General features: G+C 48.1%; 1 gene segment (V, D, J or C); it reads right to left on the bottom strand.

Moving 5' to 3' along the window:
• Positions 1 to 216: 216 nt before the first annotated feature.
• On the bottom strand, positions 217 to 6,911 carry LOC130542125 (T cell receptor beta variable 7-9-like). The segment is given in 3 exon segments: positions 217 to 408; positions 6,442 to 6,743; positions 6,863 to 6,911. Coding segments are annotated over 3 exon segments (543 nt in total).
• Positions 6,912 to 21,042: the final 14,131 nt, after the last annotated feature.

Raw genomic sequence — 21,042 nt, 5'->3', positions numbered from 1 at the left:
CTCCTGTCATTTGCCAGGGATTGCAAGAATATTCAGCGAACCTGGACCCCAAATGTTTGGGAGTGCTCTGGCTGAGCTCAGCAAGGCAGAGTGTTAGAAAAAACAGTAGAAGCATCTCTGGAACCTGGCTGAGGCCCCCTTCCCTCACCCCCTTACAGCGTCAGCTGGGACGGGAACGTTTGAGTACAGAAAGCCAGCCACGCTGCAGGGCTGTGCCTAGCTGCTTGCGCAGAGATACAGGGCTGAGTCTCCCAGCTCCAGAGAGCTCAGGTCCAGCTGCGAGCTGTAGTTACCGAACAGCTGAGCTGAGAACCGTCCCGGCATGTCTCCTTTATCTCTCTGCTGCTCGTTGTAATACTCAACGAGGAACCGGAGGCCCTGCCCTGGCGCCTGTGGTACCAGCTCACACTGTTGTGTCCAGGGATAGGATGGCATTTCAGAACAGCCTTCCCCCCCTGCCTTGGATTAGGTGTTGGGGGGTCTGGATGACTTCAGCACCCACTGGACCTGTGGAGGGAGGAGAGAGCCGCTGATGACCTGGTCTAGGAAGGAATTTGAGATTCCAGCAGAACTTCGAGGGATGTCCCACCTGAGCTCAGGACTCACCTGCCCCCAGCAGACAGAGGGCCACACAGCAGAGCAGCTGGGTGCCCCTGGCAGACTCAGGCAGGACAGGACCGCGCATCTTCCCACTCAGGGCTCTGGTCTTCCTCCTTTATCTCTGTTTGGAGGGCTTGCCTGTGATGTCACCGTTCTGATGTCACTGTCCTTGTCTGCTCCCACAGGCACCCTGCACCCCCTGGGCAGGCTCAGCTGCTGTAGGCCGTCCTCCACTCTGTCCAGCTGCCTGCTGGCCAGCTGGGACTGGCCGTGCTGAGCTGGGGGGCCATTCCCCACAGCTTCTCTGTTTACCTCTGTGCTCCCTTCTCTGCACCTGGCTTGGGTTCCTCCGGCTGCCCCACTGAAGCCTCATCCCACTGCACCAACGTAGCCTCCAAGAGAGGCCTTTACGCTGAGAAAGGTGGAGTTCCTAGCTCCCTGTCGTGGCAAACACGCCTGAGCATCAGTTAATGTGAGAAGACTGTGATCGGCCCTTCAGGTGCCAGTCCTGACGCTGACGGATCAACTATCTCCTTGATGCCAAGAGCGAGGCAAGACCGGGGCTCCTTAACCCTCCCTCTCCCAGACGCTGCCATCAGCGGCCCGCTCAGTGGACCCACAGCGCCCTCAAGTGGCCCAAGCGGGCCAGGTACAGATTTGGGCTCCCGGATCCAGCAGGGCCCAGTTCTGGGTGATTGGATATCCACCTGTGTCTCGCTCACCGTTTGCACGTGTTCACGAGGGAAGCATGAAGCAAACGTCTTTCCAAGGAAAGAACACATATTCTAAATCTCATCCATTAGCGGTCTAGGAAGGGGGATACCAGCTGGTCATTAGATGCCAGCTGCCCGGGGGAAGGGATAGGACTTTGGGCGAATTGCTCTCTCTTTTTTTCTCTCTCTCTCTCTTTTTTTTTTTTATAATTTTTATTTTGGTGTATTAGTCACCATACAGTACATCCCCAGTTTTTGATGCAATGTTCCATGATTATTTGCCGAATTGCTCCCTTTAACCAAAGGTAGTTCCTGGAAGAGGCTGACAGTGGAGTTCTAGCAGCTAAAAGAAGTAAGCAGCTGGGGAAATAAACCCATCACTCTCACTGAGAGGGAATTACATATATAATAATATATGTGCATTTTTAATATATATGAGTACCCTGTTCATACATATGTATATATAATATATATATAGTAATACCCTGTTCACATCTTTTGCTCTTTTCTTTTATTGAATTGTCTTTTTTATTATTGATTTGCAGGAATTCTTTACATGCTGGATACCTGCCCTCTCTCAGATAGCCGTCTATCTATCTTAATATCTTTTGATGAACAGAATTTTTAATTTTTTGATAAAGAAAAACGTTCTTTTTCAAGATGAGAACATTCTTTGTCCTCCTTAAGAAATCTTTGCCCACTGCAAGGTGAGGAAGAGAATTTGCTGTTTTCTTTCAGAAGCTTTCTCAATCAGAAGGTGTACAGATCATCGAGAATGTTGATTCATCTCATAATAACTTTTTACGGCAAGGGTGTGCAAACTTTCTCTGTAAGCGGCTGGATAGTACAGGCTTCAGTGTTGAGCACAAGGCAGTCTCTGACCCCACCACTCAGCTCTGCCATTGTAATGCAAAAGCAGCCAGAGGCAGTAGGGGCAGGACAGAGCAGGGCTGTGTGCTTACAAAACTTTCTCTAGGGATCCTGAAGTCTGAATTTCATATAATTATCATATGTCACAAAATATCATTCTTTTTAATTTTTTAACTATTAAAAATATAAAGACCATGATTAGCTTTGGGGCCATATAAAAGCAAGCAGAGGTCAAGTTCGGGCTGTGGGCCTTATTTTGCCCAGTCCCGATTGATGGAGTGAGATGAGGATTGAGATTCTTCTTCTTCTTCCAGAAGAAATACCGTTCTTCCAGCACCACTTGTTGAAAACACTATTTTCCTCTCTTTGTGCTACTCTTACTGTTCGATCTGGGGATTATGATATGCATCTTTAATTTGTCATAGTCTACCGGCAAAAATATTTTATTAACTGTAGGTTTTTTATACCCTTTATTAGAGGAAGGAAGGTACTTCCAATCACTCCTTATTTGCTAAGAGCATTTCTCAACAATAGATTTTGGAATTTTCAACTGTTTTTTGAGCATCTATAGAGATGATAGTATGATTTTCCTTATTTTTTAAGTATTTGATATGGTAAATTACATGGATAGTTTTTAAAATATTAAACCGACTGTGCATTGCTGAGATAAACTCCACTTGGTCACGATGTGTTATCCTTTTTAAATGTTGTTGCATTCCACATACTAAAATTTAAAAGGATCCTTAATCTGTGTTCATGAGGGATATTGGTCTGCAGTTCTCCTGCAGTATTTTTGTCTGATCTGGAATCATAGCAGTGCTGGCCTCAGGATGAGTGGGCCATGTTCCCCTATCCTTCAGTTTTCCCCCATGTATGACTTTGGTGGCATCCTATCAATTTTGATATCTTTTCATTTTTACGCTGTTAAAAACACTTTGTAATTTCCCTTTGGATTTGTTCTTTGCCCCATGGTCAAGAACGTACTTAGTATGACTTAGATGCTTTTAAATGTCCTAATTTTTATTTCAAGCCCAGAGTCTGTAGTCCGTCTGGGTACAAGATCACATGTAGCTGCAAAGAACACGTATCTTCCTGCCGCTGTGTGAAGTATTCTATTAACGTCAATTAGGTCAAGTTGGTCGATACTTTGTTCACGTCTTCTGTAGCCTTACTGACTTGTGCGTGTGTGTTAACTTGTTGAATCAATTACCGAGAAGTATTAAAATGATGGTTTTAATTGTGGATTTGTCTAGTCCTCCTTGCAGTCCTACCCATTTTGCTTCAGTATTTTGAAGCTCTGTTTTTAGAAGCATAAATATTTATGATTGTTATGTCTTCTTAAGAGATGGCCCTTTGTCATTAGGATATGACCTTCTTTACCCCAGAAGATATTCTCTGCCCTGAAATTTACTCTGTCGGGTATTAATACTGCTCTCCAGCTTTCTTTTGATTTAGCTGCATGGCACACCTTTTCCATCCTTTTAGCTTTTACATTCTGAGTCTTTATAGTGCATTTCCGGAAGGTAGCACGTTGGTTTTTTATTCAATATCACTGTCTCTGTTTTTTAATTAGGGCGTTTAGAGTATCTTTGATGTGGTTATTGATCTGGTTACATTCATGTCTACCATGTTGCTATCGGTTTTTTATTAGTCCTGTCTCTTCTCTGTTCTTTTATTCTTTTGTAAACATCTTCTTTAGATTAATTGAGCATTTTAATAATAATTCCCTTTTATCTTTTTTGTTGGCTTATTAGCTATAACTGTGTTTTATTGTTTTAGTGGCGGCTCTAGGGTTTGTGCTATGTCGCTCTGCTTTAATACAGTCTACCTTCAAGGGCTGTTATACCAGCTTACACAGATTACGAAAACCTTACAATGGTATGACCCTCATCCATCATCCCCTCCCTGTCTTTATGTGACTGGTGTCGTACATTTTACTTTTACATATATTGTAAACCCCACATCATGCTGAATTATTTTGGCATCAACAGCCAGTTGTCCTTTAAAGACATTTGAATGTTTAAAAACTTGCCTTTGGGTCACTATGCGTTGGGTTTGGAAGTCCCCCCGTAGCTCACCAATGCCCCTTTCTCCCTCCGTTTCATTATGAATCATTTACTATTACACCTTCGAGATCATTCATCTTCTCTTCCTTAATGTCTAATTTGCTATTAATTCCACGCATTGTATTTTTCACTATGGAAATATATTTTTATCTTCAGAAGTTTGAATTGGATTTCTAGTTAACTTTGAACATGTAGGATACAGTTATGGTAACTGTTTTCATACCTTTGTCCACCAGTTGGTCATATCGGGATTTGTTTCTGTTCATTGATTTTTCTCCCCATGATGGGTCATACTTCCCTGTCTCTGCATGCCGACAATCTTTGATTAGATGCCAAACATTGTGTATTTTACATTTTTAGGTGCTAGATGTTTATCTTACTTCCACTATATTCTCTGCTTTGTTCCGTGATTCAGTTAAGTTACTTGGAAACAAAAAGCAAACATCCTTCCTAGCAGACATATTCTCTTGGAGAACTGGACGAACTATTTCTAAACGTATATGAGAAATACAAAGGATCAAGAGTGGTGAAGAACTCTCTTTTTTTTTTTTTTTAAAGATTTTATTTATTTATGTGACAGAGAGCCAGCGAGAGAGGGAACACAAGCAGGGGGAGTGGGAGAGGAAGAAGCAGGCTCCCAGCGGAGGAGCCTGATGCGGGGCTCAATCCCAGGACGCCAGGATCACGCCCTGAGCCGAAGGCAGACACTTAATGACTGCGCTACCCAGGCGCCCCAAAGAGTGGTGAAGAACTCTTAATAAAGAGGAACAAAGCTGCTGGAAATTAGACTACCAGATATCGAGAACTATTATAAAGCTCTAATAAACAAGACAGTGTGGTATTTGTGCAAGAACTGAGAAGACAGACCAACACAACAGATGACAGACGTAAGAAAACAGACCCACACGTATACGATGACTGATTTCGGACAAAAGTGATAGTACACAGTGGTGAGGAAAGTATTCTTCAACAGATAGTATTGGGTCGGTTGGAAAACCATACGCAAAAACATAACTTGACTCCTTTCCCTTTTCATATACAAAGAACTAATTGCACTTGGACTGCATATCTAAATGTAAAAGGGGCAAAATATAAATAAGTTAGAAGGAAATATAAGAAAACTTGATCATTTTGAAGTAGGCAAAGATTTCCTAGACACCAGAATATAGAATGCGAACCAAAAAGGGGGAAAAATGGAATGATTTTGGATTAAGAATTTCTGTGCATCAAAAGCCACCATTAAGAGAGTGGAAGAGTGACCCACGGAGTATGCATGTGTGCGTGCATGTGTGAGCGTGTGCGTGTGTTCACGTGTGTGTGCATTCCCACTGGAACCCCCCCTATTCCTCTGGTGGGAATGTCAATTCACATAACTACTTTGGAAATGTCAGAGTCCCAAATGGCTGGTACAACTGTCATTCAGGTCTCCTTCAAATCACTTCCTGTTAACCCCTTCTCAAGTGCAGTGATATTTTATATGAACCCAGGTTCATGTGCATGGTTGCGGCTGACAGTTGTCCTGGAGAATTGATTTCAGTGGCAATTGTTGCTGAGGATTCTAATTTATTTATCTTTGTGGCTGGTAGCTACATATGGCCTTAGCAGTGTTCCACATTGGCTGGCCCACCCCTGGGCATATAGCGTAGACTGAATTAGTGACGCCGAGGAAAAGGAGTTTAGGATAAATGTGCTGAAACCTCATGATTTTGCCAGAGAACGTGTCATGATACCTGGGACAAAGCTCTGATATTCCATCCCAATTATAGAATCTTGAACTGTATAAAGGAATCCAAGAAGGGGCACCTGGGTGGCACAGCGGTTAAGCATCTGCCTTCGGCTCAGGGCGTGATCCCGGCGTTATGGGATCGAGCCCCACATCAGGCTCCTCCGCTATGAGCCTGCCTCTTCCTCTCCCACTCCCCATGCTTGTGTTCCCTCTCTCGCTGGCTGTCTCTATCTCTGTCAAATAAATAAATAAAATCTTTAAAAAAAAAAAAAATAAAGGAATCCAAGAAGCACATAAGCCAAAATTATTATAACCCAATAGATGTTCTGGTATTTTGAAGGTTATTTCCTGACTTTGTACTATGAGCAGAACAGCTGAAGTCCCAAATGCCCTATTACTCCTGATGAGGAAGAACAGGGCAACTGTTCTGAGGTTTGTGAAGAGGAAGGAGGGGACTGTGCCCCACTGTGCTGAGACTGCTGGCACAGAGGTACACCGCCAAGTCCCCCTGCTCCGCATGCTGGATCTGCAGAGTGGAGTGGGTCCCCGTCCGCCTCTTGGCAGAGAACCGATTATTGGTCAAACCTGATTTGTCCACTGGGTCACTGTTTTGGAAGGAAATCAAAAACTCCGGGCCTTGCCCCACGGTCTGTCGGTACCAATAAAGGCCGACATGACCAGAAATTGGATCACAGCTGAGAGTTACATTCTGGCCCTTCCTTGTGACCCTGTGCCTGGGGAACTGGGCGACTCCGGCTCCTGCGTGACCTGGGGAGACAGAAGTCGGGCACAGCAAGGAGGACATGGGTTATACTCATGGCACGTAATCATCGCTCACACTCACACGCACGCATTCACTGTAACTGCTCGGTGTTCGGAGGACGCACCTTCCCCCAGGAGACAGAGGGTCACACAGCAGAGGAGCCTGAGGTCCATGGTGGAGTCAGGGCTGCGCTGGGAGGTTCACCAGCTGGAGGTTCTCGTGAGCATGAGCAGAGGAGAAGGGAGGGTCCCTCGTCCCTACAAGGCAGTTCTCATCGTGACGTCACTGAGCCTCAGGATTACTTGCTACTAATTAATTAAGTCCAAGCTGCCAGCCACTCTGAGATGCTCCATTGTGTTACGAACCGTTAAGGAAGAAAAAAGTGATTGTCACTCATACTCAGAAGGGTTAAAAGGTAAAACATGGTGAGGCATAGAATGAACGGAAACTGGTCATTGGAAAGTAACCTGACATACACACGAATTCTGTCAGTTTCGCTGGCTGGCAGCGCTCCAAGCCATGATGCTCGGTGGCCCCACACACTGCATCTGACCCGTCTCCCCTGTCTCTTGTGACTTTCTCAGCTTGTGTGTCAACAGCACTTCCAGCCTGAGGGATAGAATGCTGACCTTTCACCTCCCCCTGTGTGCTTTTATTTGACCTCAGTGCTGCATTTGCCTGGTCACATCCGTGGTTTGGGCACAGGCCACGTGGGGGTGTGGGGAAGGGGCAGTCACAGCTGTGTCCTGAAAGCAGTTCGAATTCACCGTTCAGAGCTACAAGGGATGAGACAGTGACTCTGGTAGGTACTGACCTAAGTTGGGATCTTCTATTAATTGTGGAGCTTAAAAACAGAACTCCTACCAATTCATTCATCTCCGTACTGCCTTTTGTCCTCAGCTCCTTATCATGGTGACTCCGGTGTTTCTAAGTCACTTCTAAAATGAATAAGGGGCACCTGGGTGGCTCAGTCAGTTGAGTGTCTGACTCTAGATTTTAGCGCAGGTCATGATCTCAGGGTCCTGGGATCGAGCCTGCGTTGGGCTCCTCACTCAGCGTGGGGGTGGGGAGGTTAGCTTGAAGATTCGCTCCCTCTGCCCCTCCCCCGAGTCGCCCATGCGCTCTCTCTTTCTCTCTCAAATAAATAAACAAACCTTTGAAAATAAAAAAAATAGTAAAATAAATAAATGTTGCAAACCTCCCCCTGAGAAGGAGTCAGACCGTTTCGCCCTTATCATCCTGGTTAGAAGTATGCAATAAAGATGGGGGGGGGCAGTAAACTGACCCTTGGGACCTCTAACAGGCTGCATTATGAATAGATTGCTCATTTCATTCCTGACATAACTCATGGCCTTATTGGCAGGACCCCTCTTACAAGGAACGATACGAAAATCCTCCCAAACCAAGATAAGGTGCCTCCGAGCTGTGATGTAGGGGAACTGGCCTGCTTCTGGCCCCTGCGCGTCTCCTCGAATGCTGAGTGATTTTTTAGGGTGCCCCAACAAACTTCCACTCTGGCCTTCCACCGTACCTCCAGCTTTCTCTCTTGGTCACCGGCCTTCACAAGGAAAAGGACAGCGGAGGTGTTAATTTCACCTCCATTATACATTTCCCCCTTTCCAACCACTTAAAAGGCAAACTGATCAGAATCAGCTTGGATTTTAATTAACGTCGTTTCCCTGTACATCTGATATACTTGAAGGGACCACTTACTTGCCTCTCTCCCTTCCCTCATTTTAATAATTGCTTCTCACAGATTTCCCTTCCCTTATTTATCCACCTCTGTGTCTCTGCTGCATGTCGTGACGGAATGATTTCCTCAAAGCTCAGCTCTCTGGGTTCAGGCCACCGACCACACCAGCTGCCTCTAGGACCTCTCTGGGGCCTGTGTCATAATGCCTTTGTCTCCAGTGGTTGCTGGACACACACAGACCCTCCTAGCCCAGACGTCTGGTCTGAGAACGGACAACCCCTTCCTCCAGTGACCCTGGGGTTCCTGCGCCTCCCACACAGACACGAACAGACTGGCATTTGTAATCTGGCTCTGCCATTTATCAGCTCTGAGTCCATGCACGAGGCCATCAACCCTTCCGAACCCGAGCCGCATCCTCTGTAATGCAGGGTTAACACCGCTTCACAATGGCTTATGAGGAGTAACAGAAATTGTATAGTCCCTGGTGGGTGTAGTGAGTGCCCACCCCTTTGTCCCTCCCTGTTTTGTCATATAAAGGGTCATGGCTGGAGCTCTCAGATCTCCAGGCCTATGAGTGATGAAAGCACCCCACTCATCCCCCAGGAGCAGGAGTCTGGAGAACGTGGGAGCTCGAAGAAGTGGCTGTCCAGTCACTTCGGGAAAGACCAGTCAGGACAGGTACAAGACAGTGGTGACTGAGTGTCCATGTACCTGTCACACTGTTGTGCAATATGAAGCATCGGATAGGAGCAAGTTAGGTCTGTGTCTACCAAGCCGGACAAATAAAATGCAAAGTAGATTAAGGGGGAGAAGGATGCGTGTGGCAGTTAATGGGTACAGGCTGTCCCATTTTTTTGCAGGTGTATTTGGGAGGACAGGTTTGCATGACCCCAGAGAAGAGAAGGAAACACACCAGAATGTTAATATCGGTTATGCATCTAAGACAGAGACACATAGAGGTGTGTTTGGAGAGGGGAGAGGATTATTAACATTTAACATTCTCTTTATACATCATTGATTTTTTTAAAAATTACAAAACATAGCTTAACCACATGACAGCTTTACATTCAGACCCTTCATCGGGTTGCATGATGTGTGGTGTCTAAATGGGCAAGGTCCAGAAAGGCACGGGTTATGGAACATTTATAAATGTCCCCCTTTATTTTTATTTTTTTGAATTCACCAAGGGGAACCCGGCTTAGGTAAAAGAGCACAAGCTCCTGGTGCATGCGACTGGCCTCTCCCTGGGGAGGCGGGTGAGCAGGGAGGTCAGCAGGTTTGTTGTTGCCTTTAGCTGGTGCTATGAATTAACAGGACTTCTGTCTCTGAAGGACTGACCACCTGGGGGAGTGGAAGTCCTGCTTGACTCCGCGTTACAGAGCAAGCTTTGCCTCAGCCCCTTATTTGAAAAGGGAGGGACATGAGCGCCCTCTAGTGCCTGTATTTCCAAACTCGGCAAAAATAAGTTAACATTTTCACTGGCCAGAGACGCCTGTCTTCTTGTTTCTAATTCAAGCAGCAGCCTTGTTACAACGCTAATTGTGATGTGATCCCAAGGTTTGTCAACAGGTCACAGCCTCCTCAAATAAGGTTTTTGCAGATGAGCGGAAGAGCTGCTGTCCCGAGGGGAGATACTCTGACTCCAGTCTTTGAAATACCTCTATTTCTGGTCTTCACTGCCGCAGGAGATGAACTTGCATTAGTCTTTAAAGCATTGATGTGAATCATTCAGGCAAAACTGAGGTTTCAGTCTGTCCTTGGGCAATACCAGGCATTCCTTCTTCGATTATTTCCACCCTGAAGGACTCTCACAATTCTTCAAGGACGAATACACGGCCTTTCTCTAAAAACGGAATCTCTGGCATGGCCTCTGCAGGCACTGGTGGTCTTCCTTCCGCCGTTGGCACTGGGGAGAACACAGGGATTGAAGACATCCCCACTCCCGGCATGGCTGAGGTTTACTGTCTAGAGAGCGAGAGGCTTTCCAGTAAACAGTCCCACGGGGTCGTGTACAATGACCGCTGAATACTGGAAGCTTTGAGCTCCTGGGGTAGGGGACTGACCCACTCATCCTGTGAGCAGTGCTCCCCTGATGGGGTGCCGGCAAAGGGGAGAGCTGCAGCAAGGGGGACGCACAGGGGAGACCTGTGCTGACATAGGGAGCACAGCCTTCTGTTGGGGAGGAGGCGGACGCCGGTGGGGAATGACCGGAGCTGAGGCCGGTGTGGTGGAGTCAAGAATGAGAGCACAGGGGTGCGGAAGGACAGCTGGGAGTGAGCGGACAGGCTGGGACAAAAGCTCTTTGGCTGAGATGAAAATGGCCTGGGGCATAAGGACTCATCCTAGGCTAGTGGGGCCAGGAATCTAGACCTGTGGTGTCCAGAGTGCTGGAGGTCAGGGGCGCCTGGATGGCTCAGTGGGAAAGGCATTTGCTTTTGGCTGGGGTCATGATCCCAGGGTCCTGGACTGAGCCCCGCGTGGGGCTCCCTGCTCCACGGGGAGTCTGCTTCTCCCTCTGCCTTTCTCCTTGGCTTGTGCTCTCGGTCTTGCTCTCGCTCTCAAATAAATAAATAAAATCTTTAGGGGAAAAAAAAAGAGCGTCCGATTTCAAATAGTCTTCCCTTTCTGGAAGCGCCTGGGTAAATGGAATGGCTGTGAAGTCCAGAGCGGTGGCAGCTCAGATGACAGAGCCACAGAAGCGGCACGAAGAGGAGCTGGGCCCCCATGCTGGGACAGCGTCCTCCCTGACCAGGGACGAGCCCACGCATGGCTTCTGGTGGCCTGTCTGTGCAGGGGAGGTGACTATGGGACGAGAGGACATGGAGAGGACACAGAGGTCAGAGACACACTGTCAGACAAGAGGACAACATCTTTGGCTGTGACAGAAGGTGACAGGCCCATCGGGGATTTCTCCTTTGTGCGAGGGGTACTGTATCAGCTTCACCTGGTTTGGGGTCCTGTTGACGCAGGACAGCAGTCACAAGCATCTCAATGTCCCCCTCTGTCCTGTTCTTGTTATCTTGAGGTCTGGATAGTTCCGGCATCCATGGCATCTGTGATTGAGAGAAGCCGGAGCTGGAGAGAGAGCCAAAGAGGGACCCCACTAAGGTAGACCCACAGTAGAGGCTTAGGATGGGGCTTAGTGTGCCCAGGAAAGGGCTTTGGGGGGCTCCCCTGCCCCAGGAGACAAAGGGCCACACAGCAGAGGAGGCTGGTGGCCGTGCAGAGTCCGGGCAGAACAGGGGATAGAGTGGGCATTTCTCCAGTGTGGGAGTTGGGGGAATAAGACTTGGAGCCAGTTGGGGAAATGAGTCAGTGGAGCCAACCAGTGACCCCTTCACCACCCTCTTATTTCTCTGTCTACCCTCCACTACCCTCCAAATCCGGTCATAGACCTTCACTGATATGGTCTCTGCTCCTCGCTGCCTTTCTTCTGTGAGGCAATAGCGCTGCAAGGTCCTATAATGTTTGCACCCCCTTGCCTCTCCATCAACACCCTGTAGAGTCCCCCCCGGCTCTCTCTGCCCCAGCTGCACTCACACACCGGGTTATTCCCTTGTATGCGCCATGTTCTTTTCCTCCCGTGGAATCTTTTTTACAGGCTAATTCTTCTGCCCCAAACATATGTCTCTTCTTCTTATTCCTAGGTCTCTACCCCATTCCTCACACGCAAAGATATTCCAGGTACATTTACTCTTTCTTGTGACAAGTAAAATTTTAATTTTATTGGAATAAATTAAGGAAAATATTTTTAGGCATTCATTTAAGGGAGAATTTGTTTAGTTGAGACACAACGAACACTATCATTCCAGTTGCATCACATGACACCCTTGTACAGCAAACACACCATAAAAATGAAAACGTAAGTTACAGATTCAGAATAGACGTGAGGAATGTGTGCAGAAGATGATGAAACAGTGTGGAATTACACGTTCCCCACAGTTGCCGCGGAAGAGGTCACGATGGTGCCCGAACGTTCTGCAGCTGCCCAGCTGGACCGCAGGATGACCTGGGGTGCCCCGGCCTCTTGCTACCGACTGACCGGGATACCTGGGCTACTGATGGGAGAGGGGCACATGGGGGCACGTTGGGCTTGGGAAACACAAACTGGCTTCCCGGTGCTGCTTCTACCAGAGCACGAGACACTGGGGAGATGACTTAGTGTCCCTAGGCTTTTTCACCTACAAAGAGGGTATAAGACTATTTGATTTGGCTGATTGTTGCAAAGCGTTAAAACATACAATATCTACGAAGAATCTAGCACACCCAGAGGGCTCGGTTGCCTCTCCTATGTTGGTGTTACCCAGGACTTGACAGGCACCGGGTGACGCGGGCACAGACGTGGAAACACTCAGAGTGGGGACGGACGTGGGAACACCTCGGGCATGCGTACCTATGAGCCTGGCTTCTGCGAGTGGGAGGTGCTCTGCGCTCAGCAGGACAGGAGATGTCTTTGAAAGGACTGAAAACCTCCCCTGCAGGAAGGACACCTCAGTGGGAGCCTGTCTGCTGTCTCACTGTTAGAGTGAGGCAGGGAGGTTTGTGCCAGGAACGCTGGTGACCCCGCAGGGCTGTGCCGAGTTGCTGGCACAGAGAGACACAGCCCAGTCTGACGGCTCCAAGGAGCTCACATGCCACTTGGAGTCATCGTCACCGTTGCTGTGAGGATCGATCCCAGAAGTTTCCTTTCGTTCTTTGCATACCTTCATAAAACTCCAAGAGGACCTGGGGGCCCTGACCTGGGGCCTGTTGATCCCAACATACACTGGGCTGCCAGAGATAGGGGAACATCTCAGGGTCACTTGCTGTCCTTTTGCTTTGATCGGGTGTCTTGGAGTTTGGGTGACTCCAGCCTTCAGTGGGCCTGTGGAATGCAGACATAAAGCAAGCATGGGAGAGCGCCTGATGGCTTTCCCAGATGATAAAGTGGAGGATTCAGGAGTCAGCAAGCTCAGAAGATCGCTGCTGTCCTTGCCCGAAGGACTCACCTGCTCCCAGGAGACAGAGGAGCCTGGAGCCCGCGGCGTGGCTGGGGTGGGCAGCCTTGTGCCTCCTGCGCTCAGGGCTCCGGTCCTCTTGGGTAAGAGCTGAGCTCTCAAGTTCCCCTTTCCTGACGGGAAGATTATTCTGTGATGGCACTGCCCTGTGGCATCACCCCACAGACAGCGCTGCCCCGCACCCCAGACTCCCCTCCCGTCTGCAGGCAGGAGGGCTGGCTTTGGGCGACGTCCAGGCCCACACGGCTGGCTGATGTGTCTCTGAGGCGGGGTTCCTCTGCTGCACCTGCCCACCACTCCCCCCACCCCCACCAGGGTGCCGGTTTACCACCCCCCCCGCCCTCCCTACCCCCCCCCACCAATTGTGCTGGAGCTCGCCCACCAGCGAGTCAGCTGGGATGAGGGGCTGTGAGTAAACCCTGTTCCCACTCTGCCCGCATGTCCTCCAATCCCCTCCTGGATGTCAGGTTCACACCAAGCTTCGTCTTTACATTTTCCTTTCCCCGGCAGCATACCTAGCCCCCGTCCTGAGTGGTCGGTGCTGCAGGGTCTCCAAGATTCAGTCCATCTGATCAGATGCAAAGGGGCCTGGGTTGCTTATAAATTACTAGGAGTGCAGATTCGCCAGAAACTATTCCAGGACTTTATCGGCTTACAGCGCAGGCTTAGCCAACTTGGGGTTTCCCACCCTCAAGCCCAGCCCAGGTATCATGTTCTGGATAGGTTATGTCTACCCCTCCAGACCCACCGTGTCCTGAGAGCCTAATGTCTTTGGGTGATGTTAACTGGGGTCCTTTCTCCCCTACCTTGCTGTTAAGTGTAGTCCGTGGGAGAAAGGGCAGGAGCGAGGAGGCTGGGTCACCAACTGTCCTGGTTTGCAAGATCTATTCCCTTCTCAGGGCTACGTTTCAGAGTCCCTACTCGCCCCTGCCCAAGGCCACAGCACCAACAAGCAGCGGTGTCCCTTAGCCACAGCACCAGAGTGCCCAGGGACCCACGCTTCTCATCGTCTCAGGCCCGTTGTCTCAGGGAATAAGAGCCACCTGCTTAAGCCAGCCCTAGGATGCTTCTTCCCCTCCCGGCCTCCGGCCTCCGGGCTTCCCTTCCCCTGCCACACCTGTGTACTCCTAGACCTAGCAAGGCAAAAGGAGGCATGGAGACCGTATTTTGACTTAAAAAAAGGAACAAAAGCCCAAACATTCTGCAATTAGCAGTAACAGAAGTTCTAACATTCTGCAATTAGCAGTAACAAAAGCCCTAACAGTCTGCAATTAGCATTGCTGAGATAGTCAGCAGAAGTGTAGAGAAATAAGAACGTGAAAATAAACAGTGTAACTTGGGGACAAAGAATCCAAAGAAGACGCAGGGAAGAATGACGATACTCCTCACCTCCTATCACCTAACGAAGTTCAAGGCAGGGCAGTCTCCTCACCTCCATGGTGGGCAACACGATGTTCCATGCAGATCCCTCTTCGGGACCCTCACTCTGACCCACCCCCAGCGGTCATGCCTCTCCCTGGGCACTGCCCTTGGCTGCAACAATCTCCTTTGATTTCAGCGGCAAGACAGACGGGAAACGGGAAACGGGTAAATTTCAAGGTGAGTGAGAAAAGTTTTAAATATTAGAAATAGTTTAAGTATTTGAAAGCTAACAAGAGCCCTGGAACCTCAAAGCAGGACTGTAAAGGCAGGTAAGTTTAGTAACCATCAATTTTTCGTGCTACTCATTGGTGCAGGCGTGTGGCTCGTTCGCACGGTGCTCAGCAATGGCCGTGAACAAGACACATCGAGGCACTCCCTCTGGCTTGGTTTTTGCAATGAAAGGGCAACCTAAGAAGATCACAGTGAAAGGTTTGTAAGGTTGTGTCAAAAGAATGGAACATCATTGAACCTACCCTAGTGCGAGGTAATGAAAAATTGGAAGGACCCTAGGCAATAGGAAGAAAGAACGGTTACCAATGGATAGGAGATCCCAACAGGGTCAGGGAACCGGTGGTGGAATGGGAAGCTTTGGGCAGATAGTGGGATGATTAATTTGTGATTTTGGAGTGGAGCATTTTCAGCTGATGACCAAGGGCAAGGAATGGGGCAGCCACAGGAGAGCAGAGAAAGAACTAGAAAGGAAAGACTCATCTTGAGGGGGGGGCAAACGTGCTTGAGACAGGATGCGAAAGGCTCGAGATGTGAAAGAGCAAAATGATAAAAGAGACTTTACAAACGTAAAATTTCAGCTCATCCAAAGACAACATAAGTAAAGCTCAAACGCAAACCACAGTGGGAAGACAGACTCGGCATCTTTAATGGTCCAAAGATTCCTCTCGAGGGCATAAAAATATGTCCTACAAATCAATGGTATAAAGACAGCCCCCTTTTCTTAAAAATGAACAAGTATAAAAGCAGGCAATTTACAAGAGAAAACAGGAAGCTAGAAATGGCCAAAAAGCAAACATCATCACTCAATGGTGAAATGCAAACGAGATCCCACTGCACTGCCCACAGAATGGCTGACAACAAAAGACGGAGGTCATCAAATGTTGGTGAGAAAGGGGAGCTCAGTATGGTACATTGGCCACTCTGAAAAACTGTTCAACTGTTTCTAATGAAGTCAAACGTGCATCTACCCTATGAATCAGCAATGTCACTTTTCTGCCTACGCTTGCGGGAAATAAATGCATTTAGCCACAGTTACTTGTACAGGAATGTTCACAACAGTTTTATCCGTAATAGCTGAAGACTGGTACAACTCCGCTATCCATCCACAGGTGAACGGATGAACAAATCCTGGTGTATTTATGCAGTGGGATACCACGCTGTAATAAGAAAGAATAAATGACCGATAAACCCAACAACAGGAGTACATTTCAAAAATACTAATTTTTGAAAAAAAGAAGTCAATTGAAAAAGAGCATCGATGACCATTTATATGACTGTGAAGCTCAGAATTGTCAAAAAGATGAGTTTTTGGAAACAGTAGAGGAAACGTACTTCAGGACACACAGACTCCAGGGGAGTCTGTCGAGGGTTTGGGTGGGCTGTTCCCATGGGCAGGGGATGGAGACAGGAGAGAGCTCAGGGAGGTCTGTTAAAATCGAATACAAAGGGAGACCAGCTTGGAAAATACAGACAAAACCCGTCCAGTCAGACAAACAAAACTTAATTCAGTTGACTTTGCAAGACCAACACGCCCTGGGTCATTTCTTGTTTTATGCCTCTGGGAATCATTAGGAAAAATTTCCCAAGGGCAGTATGAGGTAACCCCTGAACAACTCCCTATTATTTAAGAAAATTCCAACATTATCCGTTTTCTATTACTCAGGCATTTACGGGGAATCAGTCTCCCAGTTCTTACGCTTTGTTTTTCTGAGGGCACGTGCATGAGATTTTCCATTTTATATCCTCCTGGTTCCATTTTAGATTGAAATTCTATCCCAAGAAGTTCAAGTATAGACAAAACTATGGTGATAAAAATCAGAAAAGTGCTTAGCTCTGGGAAAGAAGCTGATTGGAAATGCGCACGAGGAAACTTTCTTGGGTGATGGAAACGTCTTTATCTTGATTTTGGTCATTGTTGCACTGGTGGAGACATTCGTCAAAATTTACCAAGCTGTACATGTATTATGTATTAATTTGAGGGATTTTTTTTTTACTCTCTATTAATTATACTTTAATAAGCTATTGCTAAAGCCTAAATAAGTGAATTTCCTAAAAGATGAGAGACATACATAATTTTTTTTTAAGATTTTATTTATTTATTTGACAGAGAGAGCCAGCGAGAGAGGGAACACAAGCAGGGTGAGTGGGAGGGGAAGAAGCAGGCTCCCAGCAGAGCAGGGAGCCCAATGTGGGGCTCGATCTCACAGCACCGAGATCACCCCCTGAGCCAAAGGCAGACACCCAACGACTGCGCCACCCAGGCGCCCCGAGACATACATAAATTTATGCTCGCGTTCCACATAGTCCAATTGGGAAATGAACCACACACAGATAAAAAGACAAGGACACTCACATGCATGAAATACTGAGAAATGTGAGGCGTTCCTGGAGACTGAAACATTGAGCATCCAAATTTGGCATCAAAATAAACTAGACTAACAAGTTTGCTAAGAAATAGCTGAGGATCAATGGCTGAGTTTTCGAGGGTCAAAAACTTCAAAAAAAAAAAATCCTCCAAAGCTTTAGAGATTATTCTATGAATCCTGAAATGCTGTAAACGCCACAGGTTGGCAAATTGGTCATTTATCAGTTTCACAGTTCAGCATCTCATTAGGCTTTCAGCAGGTTAGCCAAAGCGTGAATTGATTTTTCTTTGCCAGGCAAGCCGCCTGCTCCCCTCTCTGCCAGCAGGTCCTGGCCGAGCCAGCAGCTCCCTCGCAGGCTCAAGGGTGCACAAGGGCAGCGCGTGACCGCAGGGGGCGTGCAGCTCATGGGGTTTGCACTTGATGTAAGACCCCCCCCCCCATGGATGCCCAGCCTTGGAGTTCATGGATCCCAAGCTACGCAACGTTGCTTTTGGGTTCGGACTTCCACCTATAAGGAGCCAAGGAGGGAAATGGGCCGTGGGGAGACTAAAATTATTGCCCAATATCGTTTTGTAATTATTTTACAAGAAATAAACTGAGGAGCTCATGGGTTTCAAACCAAGCCAAAGGGATGATAAGAAGTCGGTCCCTTCCTTAATGTACCCTCCCGAGCCTCGGGAGACTCAAAGCACTGCCCTGCGGCCACAGACAGAGGCGAGCTGGCGGTCTCTTTGGCGGCCATGCTGCTGTTTGATGTACCTCCTAACATTTCCCCTACGTGGCTTGTTCACTTGGGTGTTTTTTAACTTGCCATTGAGATTTTTTTGTTTTCTTCCGGGGAATTTTTGCAGGGTGTGCAATGGTTTTGACCCCAGGGTAACCTTTGGTCATGGTTTTTGGTCTGGAGAATCCCAGACCATTCTGGGAGTTTAAAACTGCTCGGCTGCTTTCTGCTTTGTTCCTCTCCACTGAAAAGAAAGTGAAATATTAATTTCATGTTAGATGCTATTTGTTCCTCTGCTTTACTCAAGTACCAGAATACTCCAGATGGTGTGGAATAATGTTAGGTGCTCTTTGCACCTGCTTGCACACCCCCTCGCCCAATGATGGAGCACCGTTCACACGGAGGGTCACCCTGCTTAAGCCCCCCGCAGCCCCTAGCCTGAGATCCCATTGCTAGGAAGTCAGGTGAAAGCCTCAGTAAGGGCAGTCCCCCCCCCTCCCCCGTTGTGAGGCAGGGCCTCAGGAAGGAGTATCTTCCATGCTCGTGGCTGAGCTTTTTGTGCAGAGAGCAGCTGGCTGAGCCGCGCTGTGGATTCACTGCTGGCACAGAGGTACACGGATGTCTGGTTGGTGCCCGCAGACTCCAGGGTCAGGGAGAAGTGCTCCTGCTTGTTTCGGGAGACACTGTACCCTTCCCCGACATTCTCTTTGGCAGTGCCTGTGACACCACTTGAATAATGGATCAGCCTCAGTCCCTGTCCTGGGTCTTGTCGATACCAGAACATTGCAAAATGGTTCATATCCTGAGAACATTCCAGGGTCATTTTAGTTCCTATTTGTACAATCTGGTATCTTGGCCTCTGGGTGATCGCAGCATCCAAGGGACCTGCTGGAGAGGCAGACAGAGGGTAAAGGCAAGGCTTCAGGAGTAACCTGAATCTGCAAACGAAAGAGAAAGGCTTGGAGCTGGGGCTTTGCAAAACCTTGGCACAGATTTCCAGCCCAGTCCAGAACTCACCTGCTCCCAGGAGACAAAGAGTCACACAAAAGAGTTTGAGGCTCATGGCAGAGGCAGGGCGAAAAGGGGGCTGTCCCAGCTAAATGCTCTCATCCACAGCACCGAGAAAGGGAGCTTCGAAGCCTTTCTCCAACGGACAAATGAGTCTCCCTGGGATGTCACTGCTTCCCACCCCTGTGGACTGCCCGGCCCAAGGTCCCTTCTGACACAGCTCAGGTGGGGTCAGCTACTGCTCTCCTAGACATTGCTGAGCCAGGCCTGCAGGGGAGATGGGGTGTGGCTGTGGTGCACTGAGTTTAGGGTGCACCCCACCCCCTTGGTTTCCCATATTCCTCTGAGACAGTTGCTCCTCTGTCTGCACCTGCCCCTGGCCTCAAGGCTGCCTTGCCCCAACCCTTCAACTGTGGAGCTCATTATGGTTTAGAGGGACCCCCCACCTCTGCCATAGCTGTAGGTAGCCTAGCAATAACTGAAAACTTCTTCCACATCTGCCTGATATTGGATCCACGCCTAAGTTTTTCTTAACCCTTTCCCTTCCTTGGCTGCTCTCCCAGACTTCCCTCAGGGCCCCTTTGATGTCAGTGGCATCACAGTGCCATCTTGTGGCCAGTGACGGCAGTTTCACCATTGTTTCTTCTGCAATAGCCCGAGGGATGCTGGGAAGTGTCTGCAGAGTCAGCAGGGAGAATATGCCAGAAGTAGCATCCTGCAAATTTTATGCTCAACTTCCTGAAACCCTAATCCCGACACCAAGTTACCACGCTTAATCTCCCACCCTCCTTCTACTAAACTATTATCACATATCTGGCAGTAAGTGCAACTGAAATCTTCTCCCTTAATCTTCTCCTGAAGAGGAGACAGACAGAATGGGAGGAATGGAAGAAAATAGTTAGTCTCAACTAGGAAGAAAAATACAGAAGATTGACGTGTAAGGAAGTTCTTTAATATCTATTACTAGAGGTAAATAAAAATACCCCCTTCCGCCACCAAAGGGCCACCAGTGGTACCTCCAAAATATAGATCTGCACAAGACTAGGAATACAGTGAGACTACCTTCAGGATGGGGTCCAGTGCGTGTCAATAAAAGGTAAAATTGGCATATAAGAAAAATACAAGACATCTTATAAGATAATAAGCAATCCAGGAGGATGCAATATCTAAGGGGAAAAATAAGCATGGATGGAATCAAGACGAGCAAAGGACAGTCTCCACTAAATGGATAGCTTGTACAGTGCTCATCGGCTCCTTTCGGCAGCAGGGAGAGAAGATAGTGGTATAAGGAAGCTGCATCCTCCAGGGTCGTGTGGAGAAAGGTGGCAAAATTGGAGACAGGGTCTAGGAAGGAAGTCCCAGGAATGGCAACCCAAGGATAAGGAACGCCTCACTGTGCCCTAGCCTTTCTCACTTCCACGGACACAGGGCAGCAGAGCAAGCAGTGCTTTGCTGATGTCACAATTAAAATACGGCCAGGGGCACCTGCGTGGCTCAGTTGGTGAAGCGTCCGACTCTTGATTTTGGCTCAGGTCATGATCTCAGGGTTGTGGGATGGAGCCCTACATCGGGCTCCACACTAGGAGTGGAGCCTGCTTCAGATTCTCTCTCTCCCTCTCCTTCTCTAAAAATAAATAGATAAAAAATAATAAATAAGAAAAAAAAATAAGTCCAGGAAAACTCCCTTCCAAGGACGTTCATTCTCTGAGGAAAGAAATTTTGGTGTGCTGAGCTACCAGAATTTCTGAGTAGATATGGGGTGACTGTAACCCCCTTACCAGCTATGCAAGGCTCAAGACACCTCCGTCATCGCTGAGTCTGTGACATTCTGTCCCAGTCTCGGAGTCCTGGGCTATCTCTCAG

The sequence above is a fragment of the Ursus arctos genome, unplaced genomic scaffold, assembly GCF_023065955.2.
Source record: "Ursus arctos isolate Adak ecotype North America unplaced genomic scaffold, UrsArc2.0 scaffold_3, whole genome shotgun sequence".
Taxonomy (NCBI): domain Eukaryota; kingdom Metazoa; phylum Chordata; class Mammalia; order Carnivora; family Ursidae; genus Ursus; species Ursus arctos.
This window is presented reverse-complemented; position numbering and strand designations above follow the sequence as displayed.